General features: G+C 41.3%; 1 protein-coding gene across 5 annotated transcripts in view; it reads left to right on the plus strand.

The window, feature by feature from the left end:
• GRAMD2B (GRAM domain containing 2B) overlaps positions 1-18,317 on the plus strand; it is a 118,801-nt gene that overhangs the window by 34,412 nt on the left and 66,072 nt on the right. The window contains exon 1 of one of the 5 annotated variants that reach the window (XM_043465935.1): positions 10,176-10,442. The exons of 3 other annotated variants lie outside the window; for them this stretch is intronic. In XM_043465935.1, coding sequence (XP_043321870.1) covers positions 10,360-10,442 — 83 coding nt within the window. In that variant the 5' untranslated portion in view covers positions 10,176-10,359. Of the gene's footprint in view, positions 1-10,175; positions 10,443-18,317 lie in introns of those variants that run through there. One more of the 5 variants, XM_043465934.1, reaches the window with a different exon arrangement.

Consider the following 18,317-nt stretch of genomic DNA (forward strand, 5'->3'; position numbering starts at 1 on the left):
AGTCTATGATATTGGTGACATTAAGAAAAAATGCAACTTGAAGAAACTACTTTAATAATAATTAAATGTTACGTGGCTTTGAAACGATGTGCTGATTGTGCTACATAAACTGCCTTGTCAAACATTTCACAGGGAAGGAAACAGAACATGCCAAACCAGGGTGCAAGGAAAGAGAAAGGCCAGTCCGCATACTGATGGCATGATCATTAGTTCCCAAAACAAGGAAAGGAAGTAGCTGTATGAATGTTTCGCTAAGAAAATAGGAGTGATTCCATCACTTTAAATTGCTGCCTGTGGGTTATAAACAGTGATTCTTGGACTTCCTCTGGAGCTAGACCATCTGGGAGTCATGTGACCTCTCTGACCTGTTGGAAACACTTGTACTCAGCTAGCAGACAAGTGAGAAGCAGCACAGGCCTAAGGTTTTCCTTCCTCAATTGGGAGGGAGGATTTAGAAAGGATTTAAGTTATAATTCTTTTCATGCACTCTTTTTTTACCCCCTAAAAATTGAAAAAAAAAAAAATGACTGGTATTATTCAACATCAACATCTCAGGTGAGCTGGAGTGTGGTTGAGAACCACTGGCTGGAAACAATCATTCAATGATTCATTCATTCATTCGGCACGTATTTATTGAGCATCTAACGTGAACCAGGTACTGTGAATACAGTGGCTAACACAACAGACAAGTCCTTTATTTTTGAGAAGATTCCATTCAGGTAGAAGAGGACAGATAATAAACAAAGGGACAGAGAAGATAATATCTCTGTGAGACCATCTCCCTCCACCCTTCTCTTCCCTCTTTATGCTCCAGGTGAGGTGTAGAACAGTGACCTTCTTGCCCTTCCTGGAATATGCCAAGCTTAGTACCACCTGGAGGCCTTTCCCCACGCCCTTCCCTCTGGCTGGTAAGCTTTGCCCCCAGACATCATATAGCTTCTGTCTTCCCCTCCTTCAAGTCTAAGCAGAGACGTCACCTGTCACAGAGGCTTCCTTGATCGTCCTATGTAAAACAGTCTTTGATCTCTTCCACTAGAATGTTAAGAGTCCCAGCAGCCTGGGTTTTTCTTGTGTTGTCCATGTCCATATCTCCCAAGTTTACAGAGCTGTTAGAAATGCCCGTTTACCCACATGCCCAGTGACAATGTATCTAGCCTCAGAGGACCTAATCTATTATCTGCACTGTGGTAGCTGGTCTCCAAAGTTGGCCCACAGTGAACTGCACTCCTGGTATTCACACCTTGGGTAGTTCTTTTGCCTTGAACCTGAGCTGGTACTGTGCCTCATCTGTGACCAACAGAATGCAGCAGAGGTGAAGATATCTGATGTCCCAGGCTATCGCATAGGAAGCCTTGCAGATTCCATCTTGGTATCATGGAACACATATTCTGGAGGAAGCCAACCCCCAAGTTTAGAAGTCCAACTATATTGGGACTTCCATGTGTAAGGAAGCCCAATCTAGCCACGTGGAGGGCCATGCAGAGAGACTCAAATATTCAGCTAGTCCCCAGCCGTTTCACCTATCTCAGTTGAAGCATGGATATGAGAGCGCACGTCCATCAGCTGAGCCTTCAAATGACTCCAACCCTGGGGCCATCCAACTGCAGCTGCATGAGAGCCCCCAAATGGGAACCAGCCAGCTGAGCTCCATCAGTATACTGAACCATAAGAGAAAATAATGCATATTGTTTTAAGCCACCAAGCTTTGAGGTGGTTAGTTATGCAGCAGTAATTGCAGATAACTGTGAAATGCAGCCACCAACGCTAGCTTCAGGGCTTCCCTGGTGGCTCAGTGGTAAAGAACCCACCTGTCAGTGCAGGAGACAAGGGTTCAAGCCCTGATCCGGGACAATCCCACAAGCCGCGGAGCAGCTAAGCCCATGTGCTTCAACTATTGAGCCTGTGCGCCACAACTACTGAGGCCCTTGCGCCATGGAGCCCGTGCTCCACAATGAGGGAAACCTCCACGGTGAGAAGCCTGCGCACGGTAACTAGAGAGTAGCCCCCTCTCACCACAACTAGAGAAAACCTGTGCAGCAACGAAGACCCAACACAGCCAAAATTAATCCATAAAGAAAATTTTTGAGTTATATTAAAAAAAGATAGCTCTAGAATCATACATTATGCTCCCTGTAAGCATAACATATGTCTAAGGGTCCTTGGGCTTTGCCCACCCCCTACTCTTTAATAAGGCAAGTGTCTCTGCCATTAACAAGCTTTGTTTGCACTGTTCACTGTCTTACTCTCCTTTATAAGAACCCACTGGAAGTCAGAAAAGATGGTTCTTCATCCTCATGGGACCACTGTAATTCTGGGTAAGTCACTAAACTCTCCAAAGCTCAAGCTCTGAAAAAAATCATCAGTTCAGTTCAGTTCAGTTGCTCAGCCGTGTCCGACTCTTTGCGACCCCATGGACTGCAGCACGCCAGGCCTCCCTGTCCTTCACCAACTCCCAGAGCTTACTCAAACTCATGTCCATTGAGTCGGTGATACCATTCAACTGTCTCATCCTCTGTCGTCCCCTTCTCCTCCTACCTTCAATCTTTCCCAGCATCAGGGTCTTTTCAAATAAGTCAGTTCTTCACATCAGGTGACCAAAGTATTGGAGTTTCAGCTTCAGCATCAGTCCTTCCAATGTATATTCAGGACTGATTTCCTTTAGGATGGACTGGTTGGATCTCCTTGCTGTTCAAGGGACTCTCAAGAGTCTTCTCCAACACCATAGTTCAAAAGCATCAGTTCTTCAGTGCTCAGCTTTCTTTATAGTCCAACTTTCACATCCATACATGACTACTGGAAAAACTATAGCCTTGACTAGATGGGCCTTTGTTGGCAAAGTAATGTCTTTGCTTTTTAATATGCTGTCTAGGTTGGTCATAGCTTTTCTTCCAGGGAGCAAGCACCTTTTAATTTCATGGCGGCAGTCACCATCTGCAGTGATTTTGGAGCCCAAGAAAATAAATTCTGTCACTGTTTCTATTGTTTCCCCATCTTTTTGCCATGAAGTGATGGGACCAGATGCCGTGATCTTCGTTTTCTGAATGTTGTGTTTTAAGCTAACTTTTTCACTCTCCTCTTATATGAAAAATCATAGTGGGGGGTTTGATTTTTTAACTCTGGATAGTGTGTGATAGACAACCCTTTCCCCTCTCCCTCCAACTGAAACTATCACAAAACAGAAATCAGTGAAAGAAATACAAGTGGAACAGTTCTTTTGGAAGCAGGACAGGCTATATATTGGAGTGGTGGTCAGAAGTAGAGACTGGAGTCAGAAGACCCAAGCTCAAATGCCAGCTCCTCCCCTCACCAGTCAGCCAGAACCCAGTATGAAAGCTGTATAGTGCTTTTCATACTGTTATTTTTTATTTATATAAGTATTTATTTATTATTACTTGTTTATTTGGCTGCACTGGGTCTTAGTTGCAGCATATGGAACCTTTCAGTTGCAGCTTTCGGAATCTTTTGTTGTGGCATGTGGGATCTAGTTCCCTGACCGCTATCAGACCTTGACCTCCTGCATAAGAAGAGTGCAGTCTTAGTCACTAGACCACTGGGGAAGACCTCTCCTTTTTTTTTTCAATTTAAAAACAGAGTACTGAGCTAGAAGAGTTTTGTTATTGCTTCTGCTTTCTCATAGAAACAGATTTATACTAGTTTTTCCCAACCACTATCTGCCCCTAGAGCAGTAAGCCCTTATGATCTTGCCTATTCATTTCAATACAGGTGCTAAACTTAGCTCTTGCCTCATCCTTAGGGAAAGAAATAGAGTATTTCAAATTTCCCCATCTGCAGTATAACTTGGCTTGGGAAATACTGGCTTAAAATCATTCTATTTGATTTTTTAAATTAATTAACTCATTTGTTTTTGGTTCCACTGGGTCTTCATTGCTGTGTGCAGGCTTTCTCTAGTTGCAGTGAAAAAGGGGCTATTCCTTGCTGTGGTTCACAGACTTCTCATTGCTGTGGCTTTTATCATGGCTTCAGTAGTTTCAGCATTCAGGCTCAGTAGTTGCAGCTCTCAGACTGCAGAGCTCAGACTCAGTAGTTGTGGCACAAAGACTTTAGTTGCTCTTTGGCATGTGGGTTCTTCCCAGGCCAGGGATCAAATGTGTGTCCCCTTCATGGGCAGGTGGATTTCTATTCACTGTACCACCAGGGAAGTCCCATTCTGTTTGATTTTTTTAATATTTTCAAAGGCCTCTACAGTAGGAGATTTCATAGCCTACTTATATATTCCCACTCCAATGTTTAATGAGGGTATTCATTAGGAAACTTTCCTTCATTTTTGACAAAAATCACTCAGTAAAGTTCCCCTTCACATAATGCTTCTCAACTTTCATATAACTTTTTTAAAAAGTCATATAATTACGTTTTTCAGTGTCACTGTACTAGCGCTCCTCTGAACTCTGTCAATTTTTTTCCCATTTTCTCCTCTGCATAGTGACTTTAAATTGAAAACAGGAATGGTCTGAAGAGAGTTCCTAAAATTATTTGACTTGTGATGTATATCAAATACTATGCATAGTTAAATTATTACAGCACTTCCAGGTTGCATATTGATAAGAGCATCAACATCCTCTAAGACACACGTCATCAGACAATATGCATAAAATTATAGGCATGTGATGACACTTTACATGTGCTTATATTGGCTAATAATTACATACCCTGCCCTGTGTGTAAATAAAACAACTACTTGACCATACATTGCAACCAAATAGCCACTCAAATCTCCAAACTCACATTTGAACTCTGCCCCAAGACTATGGACAGATGTCCAGTGTATCTGATCATGTTAAAAGCACACCACAATCTGATCAATATTTGACAGAAGAACTGCACAACTTGAGAGTTTTGAGTTGAGTTTTATTTGAGGATCTTACTGAGGACTATGTCCCAGGAGACAGTCTCTCATAGCAAAGAGAGACAGAGGAGGTAACAGAGGAGCCAGGATATATAAGAGTTTTTTGCTGGGGGGGAAAAAATGCAGTCAAATGTCAAAAAATCACTGCTATTCACAAAGAATAGACATCTCAATGTTTTTAATGTTTTTCTATGTGTGAGAGGATATAAGACTCAGTTCATTAAAATTATTCCTTAGATATGTATGCATCTTAACTATCTAGTATCTAGGACCAGTATCTAAAGTACAAAAAACCTTCCTAGTTTTCTTTATCCTGAATTCCCCTCAGGGTGCACCATCTATGGGTACCTGGAGTGGCTAATGGCTTGATCCTTGTAGAAAAGGGATGATGGGCAACATACTTTGTTTAGGAAATGTCAGGCAATATTCTCTGTTCACAATATTCTAAGCTGTTGAATGGAAACCCCTATATCCTGAAAGGTGATGGGTTAGGCATTTTCTGCTAGAACTGCTTCAACACCTGGAAAAAGTATCAGCTAGAATTTTTCTTTGATATCAGAAACAAGAAATTTTGTTCCCAGAGGCTTGTAGGAAGGAAAATAGAGGGTAGAGGTTTTTTTTTTTACTGGTGTGAAATGAAAGAGTACCCCAAAATGTATTTTAGACATAATCTTATGTCTATTTTATCACGCTAAAATTAAGTTTCCCCTATTGTTTCACTGCTGTGCATGTTCAGTTGCTCAGTCGTGTCCGACTCTTTGTGACCCCCTGGACTGTAGCCCACCAGGCTCCTTTGTCCATGGTATTCCCCAGGCAAGAATACAGGAATGAGCTGTCATTTCCTTCTCCAGGGCGTCTTCCTGATCTAGGAATCAAACCTGGGTCTCCTGCATTGGCAGGAGGATTTTTTTACCACTGCGCCACCAGGGAAGCCCTATTGTAGAACAGCTCCCAGAATAAATTATGAAACTGTTTGACAGCATCTCTTATACTTAATCAAATGCCACTAAGTATAATAATGTCATTTACTAGCTCCTTTCTTTCTTTTTTAAAAATTCATTTGGCTTCACCAGGTCTTAGTTGCAGCACACAGGATCTTTGTTGTGGGATCCAGGATCTAGTTGCCTGATCAGAGATCAAACCCAGGCCCCTTGCACTGAGAGCAGAGAGTCTTAGCCACTGGACCACCAGGGAAGTCCCCCTAGCTCCTTTCTAATTCCTCCCCACTCTAGGAAAGTGCTATTAACTATTTTTCCCCACCTCAGCCCAGCTCACCTCAGTCGCTCAGTCATGTCCAGCTCTTTGCGACTCCATGAATCGCAGCACGCCAGGCCTCCCTGTCCGTCACCAATTCCCGGAGTTTACTCAGACTCATGCCCATCAAGTTGGTGATGCCATCCAGCCATCTCGTCCTCTGTTGTCCCCTTCTCCTGCCCCCAGTCCCTCCCAGCATCAGGGTCTTTTCCAATGAGTCAACTCTTCGCATGACATGGCCAAAGTACTGGAGTTTCTGCTTCAGCATCAGTCCTTCCAATGAACACCCACCTGCTCCTCCTCAAATCCCTCCCCCACCCCCACCTTTCTCTCCCTTTCTCACTTAAGATCACACTTCTAGAATTCCTCATCTCAGGCACTGAGGAACACATTTCAGGGCAACTGAGTGTTCCTTAGTTCAACTGTAAGCCTGTGTGGGGAAGTTATGAACATTTGCCCTTACTCATGTATCAGAAGAGATCTGACCACGGTTTCTGAAAAGGTTGAACCTAGAACTACCAAAAGACCCAACATTTCACTCCTAGGTATATACCCAAAATAATTGAAAGTAGGGACTCAAACAAATATTTGTACATCAGTGTTCATTCCAGAATTATTTACAATAGCCAAAAGGTAGAAACAATCCAAGTGTTCCAGGGATGAATGAGTAAACAAGTGTGGAATATACATACACAATCAAACATTATTTAACAACAAAAAAGAGAATAAAGTACAAATAAATGCGACAACTTGGATGGACCCGGAAACATTATGCTTCATGAAATAAAGCAGACACAGAAGGAAAAATGTTGTCTGATTCCACTTTCATGAAGGCCCCAGAATAGAGAAATTCATAGCGACAGAAAATAGAATAGAGGTTACCAAGGCCTGGGAGAAGGTGGGATGGAGGGATTATTGTTGAATGGATATAGTTTTGTTGGGGTCATTTTTTTAAGTTTTGGGTCTAGATAGTGGTGATGGTTACATATATCATGAATGTAATGTCCCTAAATTGTACACTTACCAATGCTCAAAATATTATGTTACATAGCTTTGACAGCAATAAAAACAATTACTTAGGGGGCCAAAAAGTCACTTCTGGGCTGAATCCTGCAGTGAGGGTGGCTTGAAGTACACCTGAGTTTTAATGAGAGAGCCACTACCCAGAGTTTGGGATGGTGACAAATTCCTCTATATTCTAAGTCCACTCCCATCGCAAGTACTATGGTGAATTAGAGAAGGGACCAGGAGCCTGAAGGCATCAGTAATATCTCCAAGCCTCTGGGTCACCCAGAGCCTTCCCCACCCTGCCCAGCCAGGCTCGTGCAGCCAGGGGGTCAGTGGTGGTCAGGTAGGAAAAAAACAGAGAGACAGATCTGACCAAGCCAACTCAAATGGAACTTCTGTAAACTTTTTTCTTTACTTACTTTTCAAGTGTCATGAGAGTCATTTTTGGAGCAAGAAGGTCACAAAAAGATGCTTTTGTCCTCTCAGCTACTAAACATAGAGGGAATAGGAAAACTTCTGAAAGAACTTTCACTTTCAAAATGTTTGGGGTTATTTAGAAGGGTAGGTTTTGGTTTTTTTATACACACACACACACACACACTGTTGACTGAAAAAAATGCACAACCTAAAAGTTGAGAATTATATTGTATTCCACGGACTGGGAGACAGTTTCTCAGATTGCTCTGAGGGACTGTTCCGAAGAGGTAAGGGGGGAGCCAGGTTATACAGTTTTTGCAAAAAACAAAAGCAAAGCCTTAACAACACAGGTAGTTGAACCAAAAGATTACCGTTAAAGAAAGCCAGAAACTTCAAATTAATAAATTTAGCATTTTTCTATGTAAGGGAAGATGCAAGAATCTGGGTTTATTGAAATAATACCTTTGATGTCTAGGGCCAGTATCTTGTTTTTCTCCACCATGAATCCCCTCAGGGTGCACAGTTGTGGGTAGCTCCAGTGGCTTGTTGGCAGGCGACATTTTTTCCTCCACAAATAAATGGTATGGTTGCCTATTCTTTGTAATTATTCTTAAATCTAAAATCATTTTTAAAAGAAAAATTGAAAGCAGCCCCAGAGCATAGAGTCAGTCATTTTTTTTTTTCCCAGCCATAAAGTTAAACCTCCAACAATAAGGTTTTATATTAGTTTTTCTTATTCCTAACTACTCTGTAGTAAATCAGAAATCTACCAACACATACCTTATTTGCTATTGTAGTGGAGCAAAATTTGTCATCTTGAAATGTATCCATTTGGCATGCAGATTATTTCAAGCTAAAAATAATCGAGGCTCAAAAGATTGGAGAATAATCTTTGACCTCTCCTCTTAACTGCCAAAAAAAATTTAGCTAGAAGCCCTGATGCAGGAAGGGACTTGTCACTGTAGATTACTACAGTATAATACAAATGAGGTGTGTACACAGGGAGGAACCTAAGCAGAGTCTGTTTGTTAAAATTCCTCTCTGTGTTCCATTGTTTCTGTATGGCCCAGCAAACATTTTCTCAAACATTTGCTCATTTTCATCATTCTGTGAATGGCCTTCCTTCCCTTTTGTGGATAAGAATGTTGCCCGCCGTATCAGTAAACATCAGATATTACAGCCCCATCAAGTCATCATCCCACATGGCACCCACAACTCTGCACCCTGATGGATTTAGGATGGAAAAATAGGACACTGGCCCTAGACAGTTAAGGTGGATATCAAGGAACAATCTCAATAAATACAGAATCTTGCATCTCCCTATACATAGAAAAGTGCTAAATTCATTAACTGAGATGTCTGTTTTTCCTTTGCATGCTAAGGCACTTCAGTTGTGTCCAACTCTTTGCCACTCTATCAACTGTAGCCTGACAGGCTCCTCTGTCCTTGGCATTCTCCAGGCAAGAATACTGAAGTGCATTGCCATGTCCTCCTCCAGGGGATCTCCCCCACCCAGAGATGGAATCCACCTTTCTTATGTTTCCTGCATTGGCAGGTGGGTTCTTTACCACTAGTGCCACCTGGGAAGCTTGATTATTCTTTGATTAACAGTCATCTTTTAAGGTTTTTGTTGCCAAAACTCCTATATATCCCGGCTCTTCCCTTACTTCAGGTCAGTCCTTTAGTACTATCTGAAAGGCTGTCTGTTGGGCTTAAATCTGCCAAATAGAACATGGTTCTCAACTTTTAGGTTGTGCAAATCCCTGCCTGCCCCATTCTCTTTTCTCAGGTGGCTCATAAGCCTCAATTGCCTAACTTGTCCTTAGGTCTCATATGCTCGGGCAATCCCCTGAACGCAGGTAGTTAAATTTGACCTTATCCTGTTAATCTGTCTCACTTCAGTGTAATTCTTCAACTAGCCAGAAGAACCTAGAAGAGCAGAGGAAACTTCTTCCCCGTCGCTACTAAGTGGATGTTTAGAATAATGCCTGGAACACGGTAGATCTCAGAGTTCCTTAAACGAGTAAGTGGGTGCTCCAAACACAAAACTTCAGACAGAATCAGCAAGATGGGGGAAGAAGAGGCCTTCGTTTCATTGGCTGGGCGCATAGTAGGCAAGTTGCTGGTGAGATTGTGATGGCTGCTTCTCCCTGCTCCCCTCTGCCCTCATCATCTCGGAAGGGTTAACCAGGCAACCAGCTCATATCACCTCTGTTACACGACCGACCTATTGCTTAAGCTCTGTCAGGCAGTCCTCAAAGAGGCTACACCCTGCTTGAATAATCTGGGCTGGAGAACAGGCCAGCCCACCCAGCGCATCCGTGCGCGAAATGCACTATGGTTTCCTGTATCTATAGCGTGTTGCCCACGGTTGAACCTCCGTAGTTACAGTCTAGATAGGAAAGAATTAACAACAACAACAAAAAAAGCCCAGTTTACTAGGAGGCCACTTATAGGGCGCCGGGTTAGGCAAATGTTTCACCTGTTTGGCCAATTAGCTTCCTCTCCCAGAAAGACAAGTTCTACAGGTTTCCTTTTTCTCTTCCCCGGCCTCCTGGGTTGGGAGAAGAGGCTGTCACTTCGCTTCGACCCTCCCCTTCCCTCCCTCCCGGCTCGGCCCCTCTCGCCCGGACCAATCGCGCCGGCCCGAACGTGTCCAGGTCGGCGGCCCCCGGCGCGGGCGGCCCGGATGCACCCAGCGGCCCGGGGCGCAGGGGAGGGCGCGGCGGGCTCGCGGGGCCTGCAACCCGGACGGCGGGAGCCGGGGAAGCGGGGAGGAGGAGGCTGTGTGAAGGTGCCCTCCAGACGTGGTCCTGATGACAGAACTACAGCAAGATGTGGACGACACCAAGTCTGCCAAAGTGCTCGGGAAGAGGGAGAGCAAAGTTGGCTCAGCCCAGTAAGTATCCTCCGCTGGACCCAGCCGGGGCGGGAGGACGCGCGCTGCCCAAACTTCGCCAGGGGCGAGTTGGAAGTGGACACGGCTTTCTGGAGCTTTAAACGTGGACAGACTTGTGCTTGAATTCTTTCTGTGGCGCCCGATCTTTTTTTTGCCCCCGATTCTATAGTAGCGAATATAGGCACGGCAGACTTTTCTGGAATGCACTGCAGCATGCATTCCCGCGGGGCTGGGAATTATTTGAGCAGAAAGCACCGTTGGTGTTTTATAAATCCCGAGGGGGGGCGGGGGGCATTTGCGGCGAACTTGCAGATCTCCAAGCCAAGTCGAGAAACAGCGCTTCACATTTATTCTAATTGTCTTACTTCTTAATGACGCGTGTGGAGATGCGGCTGTCCCGTAGATGGCATCTCGTCAATAGCTTCACAACGATGCGTATTGTCATTCTGATTCGGACGTGAGGGTGTTTTTCCCTCATCCCCTTCCCTGTTTACCCTCTAGAGACCCCAAAAGTAGTGGAAAACATGAAACACATTTTATTTCCCCCCCTCAAAGACTGCCTGCCTTTGTTGGATACGTAACACAAACTTGTTACACACTTTTTAAAATTGTATAAAAAGGGAGGATGTGGGGGTGGGATGGGGACGCACAATGAAAGTATAACAAAATAAAACACAACAAATATTGGACGGTGACTGTCCTCTTAAAGGACTCGTGTGGGGAATAGGATTTGCACATTGTTTGACCTATAAACTCTTCTGGTTTAAGAAACTGAAAATGCAAATATTTGATCACAAGGATTGGCTTCCTGTAACAACGTTTATCTCGTGTACTTAAAAAAAAATGCAGAAATATGGTTGTTGTATGATTGTTATTCCCAAACTCTTCTTTTAAAAAGGAGAAGAATCTTCATTTGCTTATTTTCTACATCACTATAACATTAAGTGAGAGTAAAGTAAATATCTAAATAAGCCCAGTTTTACTTTTTATGGTACCAAGCTATTGGGTATCTAAAATGCTTTATTGATACTAGTATAAAAAGATGACACACTTTTTAATAGTAAAGATTCAATCCAAAAACAGAAGAGAAAAACTTTAAAAAATTCAATCCCCGTCATTCATTATTTCAGCACTTACTGGTTTTTTAAAAACACAGCCTGGTTCAACATAAACATGTGCATTTGCAAAAGCATATTCCACCCATTTATTGAAGTTTGAGCTGACCTTTTAGAAAAAAGAATAGCTTTTATTCACTGCTTTGATTTGTGGTTTCAAAAGCTTTGGTCACATTCTCTTCCAATGTCTGCTTTCTTTGGCTTCTCTTATATTTTTCCCTCATCTTCATCAACTTAAGCTGATTGTCTTTCCTCTCTACTAATTGAAGAAAGATGATTGAGGAAAAATTCCTGTAGGTATAACTCTCACAACATATTCTTGTTTCCTCGCCCCAAAATAAAATCCTTATTTTATACTAATAATTCAAACCCAAGAAAAAGATGAACTAGCAAATGACGTATATTTCCTTTGTACTTAATCATTCTTTATAAACTTTACTTCCCTGAATAAGAGGTGTCATCATTTCATAGATGTCTGTGGTGGTAATTGGCACAGGGAAGATTGGAACTCTAAGCTCCTAGTTCAGAACTCATCCAAAGGCAGTATTTATTTCCAGCTACACAAGGAGAATGAGTCAAGTCCACCCCACAGATCTTAAGTTTTAAGTTGTCATATTCCCAGTCCTGTAGGTACTCAGTCAAGGAGTTCATTTTGATTGACTGAAAACGTTTATTATAGACTAAATGTCTGCTATTTAGACTAATTTAGTTAAATTAAAACTCTTTAGATATTGAGAAAATAATTATGTGGAATATAAGCACAGCAGCACTGAAGCTCAAGGCCCCAAATGGCCAGCCCCTTCATTTGGAACATTCCATTTTACAAGTTCATTTCAGTTCTATAAATATTGGAATACTTACTATTTCTTCAATAATGGTGGGGAATACAAGAATGAATGTGATTTAGTATCCATCCTACTGTAACACCAAGAGTAGCATTGAGGGGAGGCACATATGTATATTACCATTAAACACAAAAGAATCTAGAAAAAGTTTGGCCTACAACTGAATCTTCTCCACAGTTAGGATGTTTATCCATTTGGCAGTCCTTGGTTTATTGGGCTTTTGGTTTGCTTTTCCCAACAGAGTGGTAATTCCTAGACCCACTGAAGTCACTTCTGATTCAGTCTAACATTTTAGACACCATTTTATTCTGATCTCTTAACTTCTTGCTTGGGTAACAGAATAAATGTCGTTTAAAGACATAGGTAGATATATTATCACAGTGATATATTGGTGTGATAATTCCATATTTGAAATCATAGTGACATTTTTATGCTTGGAAACTCAGTCTAACTTCTCTGTTTTGAATTTCCTATTTTAGATTAATTATCACTAAACTCCAAGTTGTTGAAATCTGGTGTCCCAAGGGACATTTTCTTCAAGCGTGTTAGAATGGCTTGCTCCCTCCCCAGTCTCTACATCTGTAACTTCACCCACATGGGGCTCATCACCTAAGACCTTAGCCTCTTAATTAATAATAGATGCCAATTATGGAGAATGCCTGCTATGTTACAGGCCATGTGCTCAAAACTTCGCATTCATTTTCATACAAATTCAGATTGACACTATGATTATGGCCATTTTTAAGTAGTAACATTGAAACTCTGAGAAGTAACTAGGCAGGCAGTTCAGTTCAGTTCAGTTCAGTCTCTCAGTCATGTCCAACTCTTTGCGACCCCTTGAATCGCAGCACGCCAGGCCTCCCTGTCCATCACCAACTCCCGGAGTTTACTCAAACTCATGTCCATCGAGTCGGTGATGCCATCCAGCCATCTCATCACTGGTCACACTCTCCTCTTTCTTACCAGTGCTCATTTTGTATGTATGTGGCCAGCCCAGAGACGTGAGCTGCTACTGTTATTACTTTTTATTAATAGGTAATGTTTGCATAACATTTAGTATGTACAGAGTACTGTTTTGTTAACATATATTAATTCAGACACTAGTCCAGTGTACCTTAGTTAACTGTCCCCAAATAAATTGAAAACTCCAGTCACATTTTTTTGGTATTGAATTTCTCAAAGAACTTGGCAAATAATCACTTTCAGTAACTATCTGTTGATGAGCTATGAAATGCTAAGACCCATCCCACCTACTTAAGATATGTAATATGCTTATAGCTGACTTTCAGTTTGACTCTCTCAGGGGAAATTATACTTTTAATCAAATTTTCTTTCAGTAGCAGGAGAATTTTTAGATACCTTTACTTGCCTGAGAGCTGTGGCTTATTTATTCATCTTTGTGCTAGAAGTGAGGCTGCACATTTACTTACCACCAAAGTACATATTTGACTTAAAAAATAACACCCCCCCCTTTTTTTTAACCAAAAATTGGTAGTTTTCGCTGCATATTTCTTTTTGAGAGCCTAGTTTTTCTCTGCTTTATCTTTTTCATCCTTGATTTCTTTCATGTTCACAATACATAGATATTTCTAACGTAGACTAACTTTTTTAGATACACTTTTCTTTCTTAAAGTCTCTGATGGATCTAATTTAGTAATGGCCTAGTTACTTTTAATGAATTTCAGAAAGTATCTAAAACTAATACATAATTTTGGGCAGTTGATTCATATTTCAAATAATGAATTACATCACATATAACATATACTTGTAATAAATTTGTTTTTTTTAATACTGATTTTTTTAGTACACAGCTATTGATTTATTTTTGGCTGCACTGGGTCTTTGATGCTGCGTGAGGTCTTTCTCTACTTATGGTGTGCAGGGGCTACTCCCTACTTGCAATGTGCAGGCTTCTCATTGCAGTAATGGTTTCTCTTGTTGCGGAGCACAGGCTCTAAAGCAGTGGGCTTAGCTGCTCCTTGGCATGTGGGATTTTCCCCGAGCAGGAATCTAACCTGTGTCCCCTGCATTGACTGGTGAATTCTTAAATACTGGACCACCAGGGAAGTCCCTGCAGTTTGAATTTTAAACATTTAAGCTTTAATACCCTAGGACATTACAATTCTAGAAATTTATTCAGTTTCTTATATGTGGAGAAAGAGAAGGTGAAAAAGTGAAAGAAGTCGCTCAGTCGTGTCTGACTCTTTGCAACCCTGTGGACTGTAGCCTACCAGGCTCCTCTGTCCTTGGGATTCTCCAGGCGAGAATACTGGAGTGGGTTGCCACTTTCCTTCTCCAAGGGATCTTACCGACCCAGGGATCGAACCTGCCCTCATTGCAGGCAGACTCTTTAACCTCTGAGCTACCAGGGAAGCATGCAATATAAGCATTTTTACCTTAAAAGGAAGTTCTCTGGGATTGTCAAGAAATAATAATTATTTGCGAGATTTACTTTAAATAGTGAATTCAAGTAAAAATAAATTACCTGTAGTGAAGGCATGTATCTTCCAATTACACTGTCTTTGTGGGTACTTGACAAAGAGAATAAGGGTTGCAGTCAGGGCTTGATCTTGCATTGGAAGCAATAGGAGTAAAGATGAATACTTATTGAGTATAGCTTGATTTCTTAGTGCTTTCTTAACTCCAAACTTTTAAAGTGACTATTTGGTAAGAAAATCTCTATAATTATCTATATATTATATATCTTCCCATAGGTGTGTATATTTTTTTTTCTTTTTTAATTCTAATTTTCAGGTAACTATGACAGGTTATCTAGGGTACTTTTTAATATAAACTTCTGGATAAGAAGAAAAAATTATAACATATTAGAAAATATTTAAATTATACTGAGGTGCAGTGCTTAATTGAAGAGTTTGAAAAAATGGAGAAAAATAAACAGTGCTCTAGTTTGAACTGTTTTGAAAAGAAATTTAATGACCCAAATCAGCTCCATGGCTAAATGTCATTAGAAATTGCCGATTTGTCAAGGAAGTACAGAAAAAGATTAAGAACGCAGGCTCTCGAAGACGAGGATTTGAAATATGACTTTCTTGTCTCCTAGGAGTGTGACCCTGGAGAGTTACTTAGCACCTCCAAGCTTTGTTATATAAAGAATAATAAAGTCAGCTGTGGGAATTCCCTGGAAGTCCAGTGGTTGGAACTCCAAGCTTCCACTGCCCCAGAGCACAGGTTCAGTCCCTGGTCGGGAAACATCTGACAAACCCCATGGCATGGCAAAAAATAAATAAGATAAAGTCAGGTTTACTTTGAGGTTTAACTGGGAAACGTCAGAAACTCATTTCACCTAGTTCCTGAAATGGTTAGGGTTCCATAAGCCATGTGGTAATGCTTGCTGATGAAGATCTGGAACATGCTGTGGGGTGGGAAGGAAGGGTGACATAAAATGTACTTAAACAAAATAGTCAAAATTCAAAAGGCCTAGCACTAACAGTTGCAGGTACCAGTGTCCTATTAAATAAGCCTCTGTTCCATCAACTAGACTTATCTGGCACTCACGATAGCCACTCAACATTTCCGTGAATCCAACATGGCATTTTGGCTTTTACTTTATGCTAAAAGGATCCCACGCCATAACTCTTCAGTGGCCTGCCAGCTCATTTCCGTGTTGCTTACTGATTTGGTGTTCTCCCATCTACTATCAGAGCTTCGCAGGTGGCCCAGGGGTAAAGAATCCGCCTGCCAATGCAGGATACACAAGAGATGTGGATTCGATCCCTGGATTAAGAAGATCCCCTGGAGAAGGAAATGGAAACCCACTCCAATATTCTTGCCATGGCGTCACAGAATCGGACAAGACTGAGCACACACACACACGCATGCATCTGTTAGTGCATTTCTTTCTGACCCGTTGACTTATACATCCTGCGTCCTGGTTCTGAGCTTTTCTTTCATGGCTCCTCATTTCTTTTTCCTTTGCTGGGCAAGCAATATTAATAGATTTATTAATATAGGATACTTGTAAGAAATTCAGGTGAGGAAGCTCTGCCTCATGGCTCTTCATCTTTAAACTGCTAAATTGTTTCCATTTGCTAAACTTCAGTAGACTTGTCCTTCAGCATCTTCCTAAATCTTTAAGTGCCCAGCTTTGGGCATTTTACACATTTTCAAGTGCCATAAAGCACAGGTCCTCGAGAAAAACTTCTCCACAGCCACTTCAATGACTTAAAGTGACTTCTTCCTCCTTAAAGAAAAGAGGGTATTTTTATCTATGCCTAAATTTGATTATTTACCCTTAGAAGAGAAGCAGAACCAACTTAAACTCCAGTCCCTAATTTATTGATAAACTAGTTAATATGTTCTCATTGGTCACTCCACACATACCAAAGGTTCCCACATTCACGATGGGACATGATGACCAAAGATGCTGGTGATTCTTAACAGCTTTATTGAGGCATATTTTACACATCATAAAATTTACCTGTTTTAAATAGACAATTCAATGACTTTTAATAACTTTACTGAGTGGTGCACCATCACTATACAGGTTTTAGAACATTTTTACACACTTCCCCTTTAAGATCTATGGGCCCCATTTATACTAACTCCCATTAGTATGACATAAATTATAATTTAAAAAATAGTCAAAATTCATCCCCAGCCCCACTATTTTCTGTCTCTCTAAATTTCCTGTTTCTGAGCTTTTCATACAAATGGAGTCATCTATAACATGTGATCTCTTGTATCTGTCTTCTTTCACTTACTATCATGTTTTTGAGGTTCATCCATGAAGTAGCGTATGTCAGTGGCCCTTTCCATTGCCGAATAGTATTCCACTATGTGGATAGACCATTTCTCTGTATGTCCACCTGTTCATGAACATAATGTGTAATGCTGCCTTGAACACTTGTGTGAAAGTCTTTTTGTGGATATATGTTTTCATTTCTCTCAAGCATATACCTAGAAATGTGATTACTGGATCATATTGTAATTCTATATTCTAACTTTTTGAGGAACTGGCAAACTGGTTTCTGAAGCAGCTACACCATTTTACATGCCCACTAGCAGTGTATGAGGGCCCGTGGTATAGATTTAAGAGAAAGTGCTTTCACATAGCAGGGAAACAAGACTGTAAGCCCCTTAAGATACGTCAGTACCTTACACCTAATAACATAACAGATATCTGTTGCATTGTTAACTGAGTGACATTAATACTTATAATTTTGAAAACTCCCCCAAACTGCAATGTTAAAAAGATAACTCAGGCTATCATACTTGGGTCCTGTTTTTACAATCTCTTAAAATTTTTCATGTAACATTTATTACTGGGTTATTTTTAATGATGAAGTTGATAAAGAAGAAATTTTTAAATGAGACTATAATGTTCCCCCATACGTGCTAACATACTAGAAAATTAAAACAGTATAAGTTCAATTCAGTTCAGTCGCTCAGTCGTGTCCGACTCTTTGCGACCCCATGAATCGCAGCACACCAGGCCTCTCCCTGTCCATCACCACCTCCCAGAGTTTACTCAAACTCATGTCCATCCAGTCGGTGATGCCATCCAGCCATCTCCTCTGTCATCCCCTTCTCCTCCTGCCCCCAATCCCTCCCAGCATCAGGGTCTTTTCCAATGAGTCAACTCTTCACATGAGGTGGCCAAAGTACTTGAGTTTCAGCTTCAGCATCAATCCTTTCAATGAACACCCAGGACTGCTCTCCTTTAGGATGGACTGGTTAGATCTCCTTGCAGTCCGAGGGACTCTCAAGATTCTTCTCCAACACCACAGTTCAAAAGCATCATTTCTTCTGCGCTCAGCTTTCTTCACAGTCCAACTCTCATATCCATACATGACCACTGGAAAAACCATAGCCTTGACTAGATGGACCTTTGTTGGCAAAGTAATGTCTCTGCTTTTTAATATGCTGTCTAGGTTGGTCATCACTTTAAGTGAAGG

Source organism: Cervus canadensis, chromosome 4 (genome assembly GCF_019320065.1).
Source record: "Cervus canadensis isolate Bull #8, Minnesota chromosome 4, ASM1932006v1, whole genome shotgun sequence".
Classification (NCBI taxonomy): Eukaryota; Metazoa; Chordata; class Mammalia; order Artiodactyla; family Cervidae; genus Cervus; species Cervus canadensis.